The sequence below is a fragment of the Mastacembelus armatus genome, chromosome 23 (genome assembly GCF_900324485.2).
Source record: "Mastacembelus armatus chromosome 23, fMasArm1.2, whole genome shotgun sequence".
Classification (NCBI taxonomy): domain Eukaryota; kingdom Metazoa; phylum Chordata; class Actinopteri; order Synbranchiformes; family Mastacembelidae; genus Mastacembelus; species Mastacembelus armatus.
The window spans coordinates 4,594,283-4,606,371 of NC_046655.1; the positions used below are offsets into that span (position 1 = coordinate 4,594,283).

The 12,089-nt window shown below is 38.2% G+C and overlaps 1 protein-coding gene across 1 annotated transcript in view; it reads left to right on the top strand.

Moving 5' to 3' along the window:
• Positions 1 to 12,089, top strand: part of camk1da (calcium/calmodulin-dependent protein kinase 1Da) — a 42,321-nt gene that overhangs the window by 28,414 nt on the left and 1,818 nt on the right. Inside the window, exons 4-10 of the mRNA XM_026327177.1 lie at positions 3,914 to 4,052; positions 4,331 to 4,457; positions 6,477 to 6,552; positions 10,147 to 10,259; positions 10,560 to 10,638; positions 10,779 to 10,866; positions 11,534 to 11,792. Of these exons, the coding sequence (XP_026182962.1) occupies positions 3,914 to 4,052; positions 4,331 to 4,457; positions 6,477 to 6,552; positions 10,147 to 10,259; positions 10,560 to 10,638; positions 10,779 to 10,866; positions 11,534 to 11,792 (881 nt within the window). The remainder of the gene's footprint in view (positions 1 to 3,913; positions 4,053 to 4,330; positions 4,458 to 6,476; positions 6,553 to 10,146; positions 10,260 to 10,559; positions 10,639 to 10,778; positions 10,867 to 11,533; positions 11,793 to 12,089) is intronic.

Here is a 12,089-nt window from a genome sequence, read left to right on the forward strand (position 1 = left end):
AGCTTGTGTTACGTAACCCTGGCCACAGGGAGGCAATCAGTCCGTGCTGCTATGAAAATCGATGCCATCAAGTGCAACATAGGCTTTATACTGATGCTGTTTGTGTTGTATATTTGTAAAAGATACAATACATATAGTGTAGAGACAAAATCGGCAAAAGGAATTTCATGTACTGAGGCACTATCTGACTATATTGAATTTAAAAACCCGTAGCTTTTTGTCATACTGCCTGCTCTGTGGTTTCTCTTGGATGAATAGGGAGCCTGTAAGCAGCAGGATATGTTCACAAGATGACAGCTTATTTGTTAGTGTTCATAACTGTAAGCATTTGTTTACGCTGAATTGTCTTTTTGACAGCAGGGACATGATCACCAGGTTGTTGGAATTCAGCAGCGTTTTAGTAGTTAGGTTAGTTTATATAGGTTGGAACCATCTTTCATCAAACATCAAAACATGCAGGCTTGATGTCCAGTTTGGAGTAAAGTCTATAAAAGATGTTGTTCTGTTGTTCCACCCTGATTCAATCAATCAAATAGTATTTAAAACCACTTGTGCATGGCTTTTAAACTTTTTGTTTAAACAGTGGAATACTGTTAACTGCATTCAACATAATTTTTTATAATTTTATATATAACTGTTTTGTATATATAGTCTTTGCCAGGATCATAGTTGAAATCAGTGGTCTATTCCCATTGCTAACTTCCCTTAGAGAACAGGCCTTTTGCTAACTGTGTAATTAAGTTAGAGACATGCTACATCCCATTTAATCTGGTGTTTGTGTTGACCTTTCCAGTTTCTTGATTACTTTTTCTAGTTCAGTTTTCTTGTGTTGCTTCTTGTTTTGTGCTATTTGTGAATGTCAGGAACTAAATGCCTGCTAGTGTCTTGATAAAGGTTAAACACCAGGGAAAATAATGGATCTTTATCATACTGTTGTTGAAAGTCTGAGGTTTTGTACTTTATTAGCATATTAGACTGTTGTAAATAAACCCAATCAAACCTTTCTGGTTTAAACTATGCAAGACTAACTTCAATCAAACTAAATTGTTAGAACTTTACTAGATTACTTTGCACTGCCTTGTAAGGATAAATGCATCATGGTTTAGTTTGAGAATTGTATTTTGGGAGAGATTTAAATTATTTCCCACAAAATAAAAAACAAAATGAAAAGATAATCTACACAAATTTAAAGCTGGAACAAATGAGAACAAGTGATATATTGTTTAATTACTGTCTTGCTGTATTAATCAGGTTATGTTTGCAAAGATTAGGAGTTTTATACAATCAGAGTAATTGAAAAAGTTTGGACTGAAGAAAGCAAATTGGAGGTATAAATGCATCCTTAGAAACGGAGGGGTTTCCTCTCCCGATGGCGACAAATTACCACAACAGCTACAGAATCTGTGATTAATTGGGTCCCAAGACTGCAGTGGCTTTTCATCTCTGCTATAGTAAACAGCATGTACCAGACAAACACACATACAGTATATACGGCTTGCTGTCAGCCATGACGCACAACTATTACCTCAAGAGCGAAATGCGACTGCCTGCTGCTAAAACAGATCGGCTGACAGAGAGGCAGTAGAAACGGGAAGGAAGACAAATGATGCATGACTCTGGAGACATGTTGATGGCTGAAATTCATCCATTAATAGTTAGACAGCAGTGATCACTCTATTTCATTCACACAAAATTTTTGCAGTTTGTGATATAAAGTTAAGACTGCACCCCTCTGTGTTCATTCATTTACAGATTTATTCAAATTATTAATTATTCAAATTTGACTTTTCTTTTCTTTTCTTTTTTTTTTTTTTTTTTTGAGGTGTATGTGTAAATTTTGAATCTGTCAATTGAAAATCAAACAGCTGCAGGTGCTGCCATGTACTAATATTTAATTATATTCTCTAAGTGTTGGCAAAGACAATTCGCATCTGGATTTAGCCGCATTATGTTTTCCAGTCTGTATGAATTATGCTGTTGTGATATTTTGCTTATGTGCAACACAGTGCTGCATATTGCATGATGTTACTTTAAAAAAAAGTTGTTTTACTTTCCGGCTGTAAGTGTTTACTCTATAGTAAGAAGCTAGTTAGCAGCTGACACGTCATCAACCATTGTTTTGTATAATCACGGTTGGTGTGACCTTTGACCTCCTTAGTTATATGTTTTTATGTTTTAAGCAATGATGAAAAAGGCCTACAAGTTCTACAAAATATTAGTTGGAAGGGGTGTGTAGACTTAAGCAATCAGGGTGTTTTTTTTTTTTTTTGTTTTGTTTTTTGTGTTTTTTTTCCCAATTATTAATTTTTGTTTTGACAATGTTTCACATTTGAGGTCTGACATTTGTTGTTTTTTTAATGTATTTATATTTTACAAACCTGCAATTTCATAAGGGTCTATAGACTTTGTATCCACTGTACATGATTGTGTGTGTGTGTGTGTGTGTGTGTGTGTGTGTGTGTGTGTGTGTGTGTGTGTGTGGGTGTGTGTGTGTGTGTGTGTGTGTGTGTGTGTGTGTGTGTGTGTGTGTGTGTGTGTGTGTACACTTGTGTGGGTGCTTCTGTCTGATTGCCATGGTCTCCTTACGCAAAGGCTTATGCAACCATGCTGCCTGGCGGCTGATCTCCCTTTTTCTGTGTACGTGCGTGCATGTGTATTTCTTTCTTGTCATTCCCAGACATGGCTTCCTCTGTAATTGAACAAGTAACTGCCCTCGTTGATGCGGAGAGAGAAAGAGGATTAGCAATTAATTCTGATCTTTTTTTCCAGAAACTTCATTAGCGTTTACCTTACATGGGCTTTAATCTAATCTGTTACTGTGATGGCGCCCCACAGCTCTGTGTGCATTTAAATGTGCTTTCTTGTGTGTTTATGATGTATGTCTGTGGCCACTGATGCATGTTTGCGTCTAGGTCCTTGTTTGTGTGCACAAAGTATGAACACAGTATATGCTGAATACTGAATGCTCCAAGGTTGGCTGATTAACGCTACTACTGCTATTATTGTTGTTGTTATTATTATTATTATTACTGCTACTGCAACTACGTCCTACTTACTGGCAGTTTTTGCTAATATTTTTGTTGCATATACTCCTGTATAAAAACCAAGCTTTCAGATGAGATTATGTTGTGCAGTGTATGTTATTTTCCAGCAGAGGGAGCTGTGGATCTTTACAGCAGGTGAAGAGCACCCTCTGTTCAGTGAAGAAGTACTTTATTAATCCCCAAGGGGAAATTCAATAGTTATAGTGCACGTACTGTATACCTTTAACCTAGAATTATAAAATAAGCTACTGAAAGAAATTGATAGAATGGAAGAATTGGAGATGAATGGTAAGAGTTTCTCTTAAGTTTCTTTTTTTTCCAGCAGTGTTTTCATTCTGTCTTGTACCATCTTTGATTCCTCTCATGCATGATTTTCATACTCAAAATGATCTAAAGTGCTCTATTTTTTCCTAGTATGGTTTATAATTTCCTTTATCAAGAAACTGCAAAAAATATTTTTTTATACTACTGTTGCTCTGGTGAGGACATGAATTAATTATACTTGGGAATCAGTGGGAATGATGAAAGGAGAGGAAACACTTTCCAGCAATATAGGAGAATGTATTTCTGTTTTGTCACGCTTTCAAAAATAACATACATAACATGTTACAAGATGTGGTAAGCACTGCATGGTATAAATGTGTCTGTGAAGAAGCACATGGCTCACAACCTCCTTGCACACTTAGCTAGGAACATATAAACCTTATAAATTACTTGAGATTGTGACCCAGCAAACTTCCCAGGCAGTTACGTGTGTGTGTGTGTGTGTGTGTGTGTGTGTGTGTGTGTGTGTGTGTGTGTGTGTGTGTGTGTGTGTGTGTGTGTGTGTGTGTGCGCTAATGACACATGCACTCTTCTCCCATTTGTAGGGTTTCTGGTGGCGAACTGTTTGATCGAATCGTGGAGAAAGGTTTCTACACGGAGAAGGATGCAAGCACCCTGATTCGACAAGTCCTGGATGCAGTTAACTACCTTCACAAGATGGGTATCGTACACCGGGACCTGAAGGTAACACTCACTCACTCACTCACTCACTCACTGAGTCTCCTATTTCACAGTTCAATCTCACTTGACACCTAGTAATTTAATGCAGCAAAAAGGGCAGTTCCAGTGCATCAATGTGGCATGTGCCTGCTGAATGGATTGTGATCTCCATAAAGCAGCACAGAAAATATGGCTGCTCAGGTTTTTCTCTTACATGAAATGCCCATAAATTTAAAACCTGTGAAAATCACAGAATGAATACACTGTCTCTTACTTTTTCTCTTTATGTCTGCTCTTTGCAGCCAGAGAACCTGCTGTATTTTAATCCTCAAGATGAGTCAAAGATCATGATCAGCGACTTTGGTCTATCCAAAATGGAAGGTAGTGGTGATGTCATGTCCACTGCCTGCGGCACACCGGGATATGTGGGTAAGTTAGCTAGTCTTCCCTCACATTGGACAGTCTGGGGGGGTCTATCACAAACCTTTCACATAGACACAGACACTAACTTTCACACCTATGGGAAATTTACCAGTCACCAGCTAACCTAAGCCCACTTACTCTACATCAGGTTTGGTGACAGAGCTTGCATGTCATTACATGGTAGTGTAGATGTCTTTACCTGAATTTGTACAAGCATATTTTCAATGAGAAACATGAAATAAATGTGTGTATCTACATGTGTTATTTAGAAACATGCACAAATTGTTGACTGTTTGGCACAAACCCTGTTCTGCAGAGTCGAAAATGTTATTGTGCATATACTTTTTTTTATGTTTTGTGTGTATGTGTGAGTGCATCTGCTTATATGTATTAGTATCTTACCATAAAGGACAGTTGTTCAGCATTGACAGCAAACATATTTCCATATGGGAACACAGACTGCCTGCTCTGATTTGTTTCTGACAAACTCTACTATAAAACAAATCTGTCATAGAAATACAGACACATATACAATGACAGTTTTAATTTTAAATGTTGAGGCCCATCAGCCTTATGGTGTACAACACAAAATTCTCAGTTGATTTTTATGATTTTTAATTTTATTTTGTCTCTATTTATTTTTATTTATTTATCTTATGAGATAGGTTTTCATTGAATTACCAGTGACACAAATATGTACACACACATATCAGCCAGAATTTGACTTTAAATGGGCAGAGCCTTACATCATTCTTTCTGTCATGTCTCTGATCCTCCCTCATTTATTTCAACCTACTTGGGGCTTCACCCTGACCCCCACCCTCCTCACTCTCCCGCAGAGGTTTGTCTGGCCAAAAGGCATTTCCGATCCAGACTATGTGTGTCTAAATATAACTTGTGAATGCACTAAATAAAAACCAGATCTGAATGATGCATGTCACTGCGTGCTTTGATTTACATTACTTATGTCAAACATCCATTGAGAGTGTAGTTATTTCCTTACTTCCTTACCTAACTTACTTTTGTACAAAGTTCCTTCCTTCCTTACTGTCCTCAACCAGAAATGAAATTTAGCAGTCAACGGTTATGGGGCTATTGCTGGGATGTGTTACTGCAAGAACTGAAGCCCTGTGTGTTTACTAAGACTTGCACTATAGAAATAGAAGAAGGCCTGAGTAGTTGTTGGCTTGCCAACCCACTGTTTGTCAGGTTATTTGTAGGACATGCAATATACACAACACCCAAGTGTAGATTATTTGGAAACAGAAAAGTAGTTGCACCAAGTGAAAATATTAAAAAATTCAAGATTGTTGCTATAAACATTACGTTTACCCCAATCAGTTTATCATCAACATCTTGACCCCACATTTTTTTGGAAGCAGTGAACACCAGACACAGTGACCTCAATGTGCAAAAATTCAGTAAAACAAGGAGACACAGCTTCATCATGAGTCAGGGCAGACCTATAAACAAATTTAAGCACCCTGGTTCAGCATGTGTGCAAAGTTTATATTTTGCACCATGTATGAATGTTATTTCTTCATATCTGGCTCTGCCAAATCTATTTCAAGCCAGCCGTGTATGTATGTGTGAGGTGATGTGGTGAGCTCTTTGTCTAAAGTAATTTGCTCTGTCTAGGGCCTCGGTAATGAGCTGCAGAAGAAGGCCAGGCCAGCCAGCCTTACAGAGAATAGAGAAAACAATCGAAATGTCTTAGGTTTGGAAGTCACAGGATTTCAGCAAAACTTTTTGAAGCCACGAGAACCTGTACCTCCTGCAGAAACCAAAGCGATTTAATTCTGGATAGACATGGAGAGCCTGTATCTTTTGTCTGCATTCAGACAGCTGTTCTTTCATGTAAATTGCATACAGCTTTAATAAAGCCTCAATTGAAACAGTACTAAAAACACCATCCAGATTTAAGCATAGTTAAACAGCCGACAAGCTGCCGAAAAATGTACTTACATTAAGAGTTGTAGTAAGGTACCCAAAGTAACTAACCACTATTTTCTCTGTGTGTCTTAGCTCCAGAGGTTCTTGCTCAGAAGCCATACAGTAAGGCAGTGGACTGCTGGTCCATTGGCGTGATCGCATACATCCTGTAAGTACCAACTCTTTTGTCCTACATCACACTGTACAGCAAGTAGCTTCATTCAAGCACCTGTAGCTAGTGTGATTTCAGTTAATGCTGCAACAAACATTTTCAACACCTTATTGTCAAAATATGAACCTTAAACGAGTTTGCTACACATGTAATAAAAAAAAGTGGAGTGAAGTTTTGGTTGATTGAGTTTTTTGTTGGAAACATTTTGTCTGCAGCAGCAGAAAATGATGCAGATCAGAGAAAAAACAGAGTTTGAAAAGTACAAATGATGCATTTTCACATTGCAGAGTTATTGACTGATTAGAGCAGTTTAAAGCAAATTCAAACTGCCTTTGTGTCATTTTAAATGGCCATTGTCAGCCTTTGTACTTGCATTCTGACTTAAATTGCAAATTGCTCCTGATGGGTTTGAGACTTAGAGTACTAAAACGTCTTAAACAGCTCCGCACACACCTTTTCTCTCCTTTTCTAACAATTAGCAAGAGTATCACAGCTAATGAATACAGTCACCCACAAATGACATACATGTATGAGTGACTTACCTCCATTTAATCTTGTGCATATACACAAAACCACAGGCTAAGTTGTGATGAATTACAAACTCATAAAACCCAGCAACCTTTCAAACCACCCTCACATTCTTTCCATTGAGCTACAAATCATTAGTGTCCTGTATTAGTAACTGCACAGCTAGTAACTTGTGCAAGGAGCCTAATGCCTTCGAAGGTCATAAAGGACTACTTCATCTTGTAGCTTAATGTGTATGTGTGTGTGTTGATTTTACCCCACCTGTGTGTTTTGTAAGAGATGATGGCTCCATCAGAGCCAAATGGAGCTCTGCCCAATGCCCTTGTATGGACATGGAGCAACAGTCTAAACTTCTTTTTCTCTTCTTTGTTTTTCTTTTTCTGCATAACCACCACCTCTTACACACACCCACACACAGCATGATGCTATGGGTCATGTGTTTTCTTCAACCCTGTGTGTGTATCTAGAGCATGTCCCTTAAAGTGTGTCCAATGTTGTTGATGACTGAAGCTGTATGTTTAATTATTTTAAGATGTGCATGTTTCTGCTTCCGTCTCTTCATGTGTGTGTTTTCACCTCATAGATATTATCTGAGGGGGGTTACTATGAGTTACCAAAGGGTCTCACCTTTGGTCTCTGTCCTTCCTTCGCTCATGCACCGAACATTCATATGTTTGTCACATGATCAACGCCTTCAGACGTCCTGTAAAGTATGTGAACATGTGAAATTAAATCATCATTATTATTATTATTTGAGTAAAATCAGGTTCTGGTGTAACAGGCAGCTCAATGGGGGGGAGTGTGTGTGTGTTGTGAGTAAGCAGTCACTCCCTGCTGGCAATTAGCACGATTAGTGTTGGGATTCAGACTTTGTTAGCTTTTAGCTGCTGCTCAGGTGGAAAGATCACATCAGGTAATCAGCCATGATAATCAGTTGGGACCTTGAGAGAGCGCGTGCGCGTGTGCCTGAATTTTTCCTACATTATGGAAACTGAAACATGTTTACACAGTGAGTGTGTTTGTTCACTGGAGTGGATAGTGAGTGACGACTGAGTCTCCAACCAAACATGAAAGCAGAAAAAGGGAAGCATCTCTTCACACCAGGTGGAACCTTCCTTTCTTCCTTCCGTGTGTGTGTCCGTGTGTCCGTGTGTCCGTGTGTCCGTGTGTGTGTGTGTGTGTGTGTGTGTGTGTTCAATGAAGTGGATGATAAGCTCAGTGACAGGTGAGTCTTTAACAAAATGAGAAACCAGAAAAAACTAATGGAAATTCTCTGTATCCTCACGGCAGGCTCAGTCTTCCTTCCTTTCTTCCTAGTGTGTTTTTCTTTTATTTCTTGTGTGTGTGTGTGTGTGTGTGTGTGTGTGTGTGTATTGATGGAGAACGGCATTTTAATGAGTTTTTATGAAAATCTCTTGGAGCATCCAGGACTTAAGTAATGAGGTGCAGATGATGTTTTTGGTTGAACAGCAGCTCTTCTGTTGGTTCAGGTGATTTAGTGTAGAGACTCAGACTGGAGTTTCAATTCATTTGTGTTCAACAGCACCAGTAAGCTTAAACTATTTAAGGTGACACAATCAACTATGGCTAACGCTGAGAGTAAGGAGATTGCCACACCAACCTATGCTGTGACCAAAATCAATCTATCCCTTGCCATAGAATATAATAATGTAAAACAATATAAAACATGATGCAGACGTTATCCAAGGCTATTGGTGTTCATAGTATTTTGACCATCACCTATATCAACAAGATTTTGAGTCATTACAGTTAGTAAATGGATGTACAGTCTTTGCTTTTTCCTATTTTGTTACCTTATAACCTGGAATTGAAATGGATTGATTTACAAATGATTTATATTTGATTTACACAACATACTTAGAACTTTTGGTTGATGCTGCCTTTTGCTCAATAGTGTTGCAGACTCTGGGGCTTTTCAGAGCAGGTATATATGTATGCTGAAATTATGTGACTGCGAACGGGTGGACTTAATTTTACTAATTATGTGACTTCTTGGGTGGCACCGTGGCTTAGTGGTTAGCAATGTTGGCTCACAGCACGAAGGTACCTGGATCAAAACCCGGCAGGGAGTTCGCATGTTCTCCCTGTGCTTGTGTGGGTTTTCTCCAGGTACTCTGGTTTCCTCCCACAGTCCAAAAACATGTATGTCAGGTTGATTGGTGACTCTAAATTGCCCATAGGAGTGAGTGTGGTCAGTGGGGAAAAAGGCAGTGTGGGGTTAATACTTTTGCAAGGCACTGTAGGCATCCATTTGTTAATCCATTAATTATTATAATCTATAAAATAAGATTTGGAAAAATAGTAACAAAAAATTGACAGCACCTGGGTTAAGATAATACATTACATTGACCCCATTGGGGTAAATAAAGTGTTACAGCAGCACCAGAAGAAACAGGTCATATACAGTAGGTACAAACTAGAGAAAACCCGTAAAACTAATTGTTTCCTTTCAGATACAAAAACAGTAAATGTAATATGCAGTATGTTACAGAAGTGTTCCTAATGAACAGAGGAAAATGTGCAAGGCTGATTTCCAGAATAGTGCAATTAATCATGTAGAATATACAATAATATTAGTAAGGCTCAATATATAGAAAGTGCCAAACATGTAGACTGTAATAGATGTATGTTTATACATGTGGGATAATAAAAATATAATGGGATTTTATATTAACTGATGATTGGTGGCGTGTATTGAAGTAAGGATATAGGATTATAATTCAGACATTTGTAATACCAACATAACTAATATGTGTAAGAGGCATATTTGTCATACGTTTGTGTTCAATACCTTCACATTTGTCCCATCAAGGGTCCAAAACCCAAAGGTGTTTACGGTGATCGTTTCGGAGCAGGAAACGGTGACAGTCTAGGAATTTTCATAAAAACATGAACTTACACAATTATTTAATCAGCAAAATTGACAATTGCTTACTAATCATTTCAGAAGAAATGAATTTTTAGTACCATCATTGAATAAATAAAGGAAATGACCCGATGTGTGAATCAGACACTGACAGTGAGTAAATTCTTTGTCTGCAGACTGTGTGGTTACCCTCCATTCTATGATGAAAACGACTCAAAGCTGTTTGAACAAATCCTGAAAGCCGACTATGAATTTGATGCACCATACTGGGATGACATATCAGACTCTGGTGAGCTTGTCTTTCTTCTCCTCTTCCTTCTTTTATTTGACAGTGTTTACTACCTTCTCCTTCTTCATTCACCATGTGACACATACAAACCACACACACCAGCTTTCCCCCTCTGACATCATCTGTCTGGTCTGAAAAAGTGTGTGTGTGTGTCATAGATTATGTTGTATCACAGAATGCTTTTTTTGACCAGATGACTACAAGAAATGATGCTTGTAGCTGGCATAGTATGGTGTTTTCTATTTTAAAATTCACTGAACTTTCTTGGCTTTTTTTTTAAAGTATATTTTCTTCTCCCAGCTAAAGATTTCATCAGTAGTCTGATGGAAAAAGATCCAGCTAAGCGTTTCACCTGTGAACAGGCACTAAGGCATCCCTGGTGAGAAACACACACAGGCTCCTACGGTCTTAATGTCATATACAGTCTAACAAAAAGGCATAAAATCAATATAGATATTGTTTTACAGTCAGAAGTGCTAACAGAGAATTGATTTTGTGTGTGTGTGCTTCATACATCAGGATCGCTGGGGATACAGCTCTTTGCAAGAATATCCATGAGTCAGTCAGCCGGCAGATCAGAAAGAACTTTGCCAAGAGCAAATGGAGGGTAAATTTTGTTAACTGCAGTTTGTTCTGTGGTTTTGACTCTATTTCAAGACTATTTTATTACCCCCACACAATCCCTCAAAAGATTGTCTGCTTTTAAAAGGTAGTACAGAAGTGTTCTGTAGAAAAAAGTTGGCCCTCCATATGGCCAGGAGTAATCCACGTTCCTCTTGAAGCTTATAAGAAAAAGTCATTTGCAGACATGAATCAAATTATACTTTTTTCAGAGCTGTTTGTCACATTATATGTCAGTTTCGGTGCTTAACAGAACACCCTGCTTTAGTGATATTTGAACCTCAGATGGTTTTAATGGAAGATAAAGTGCATATCATGGTACTTTAATTCATTGGAAGCAGATTCTGGTCTTTAACTTCAAAGTCACAATGAAATGAAAAATACTAAAGTAATCCTTCCTCCTGCTTATAACAATGCATTGATCTCATGGTAACCACTTGGTTGAAGAAGGAACCTCAATTACCACATTTTTTTAAATAGCTCTGCTCCTTCCCACTTTGAACTTATAATCATTTAGGAAATAGAAATAATTTAATTAAATATAAAATATGCATGATACTACCAAAATCATTTCTTTGTGATACCTAATAATTGAGACAGACAGAGTTTTTATTTATTTATTTATTAATCTTCTCATTGATTTCTCTCTTCAGCAAGCCTTCAATGCCACCGCCGTGGTTCGGCACATGAGAAGGCTGCAGCTTGGCAGTAGCATGGGGAGCAGCATGGATGCCTCCAACCCGCCAACTAGGCCGAGCCAGACACAGAAGCCAGCCCAGAGTCAGAGCCAGGCGGGAGAGAACCAGTCAGCTCAGAGCCAAAACACCAGCCAGGAAGCACAGAGCCAGAGCACCAGCATAGCTGCCAGCATAACCTCATCTACAGACAACATGGCAGCTCCACGTAAGGAATGTGAGTATGAGTCAGTAATATCAGTCGCTCCAGAAAAGCAAGAAAACATATGTGCATGTCAAAAATTAAAGAATTTATTGTTCACTAATCTAGAAATAGGACTGTAGGGTAAAATATACTCTCTATAACTCTTTAGCATTTCCAAAACCAAAATACAAGAACAAACATAGGGAGTGTTGGTCTGCTTTAATGTGAGCTGCAAATTTTATCATGTCCTGCTATGAACCTTGCAACCTACTAACTCAAGGTTACGTTCAAAACAGAATTTCACACTTTGTAATTTTGGAGTTAAGGGTT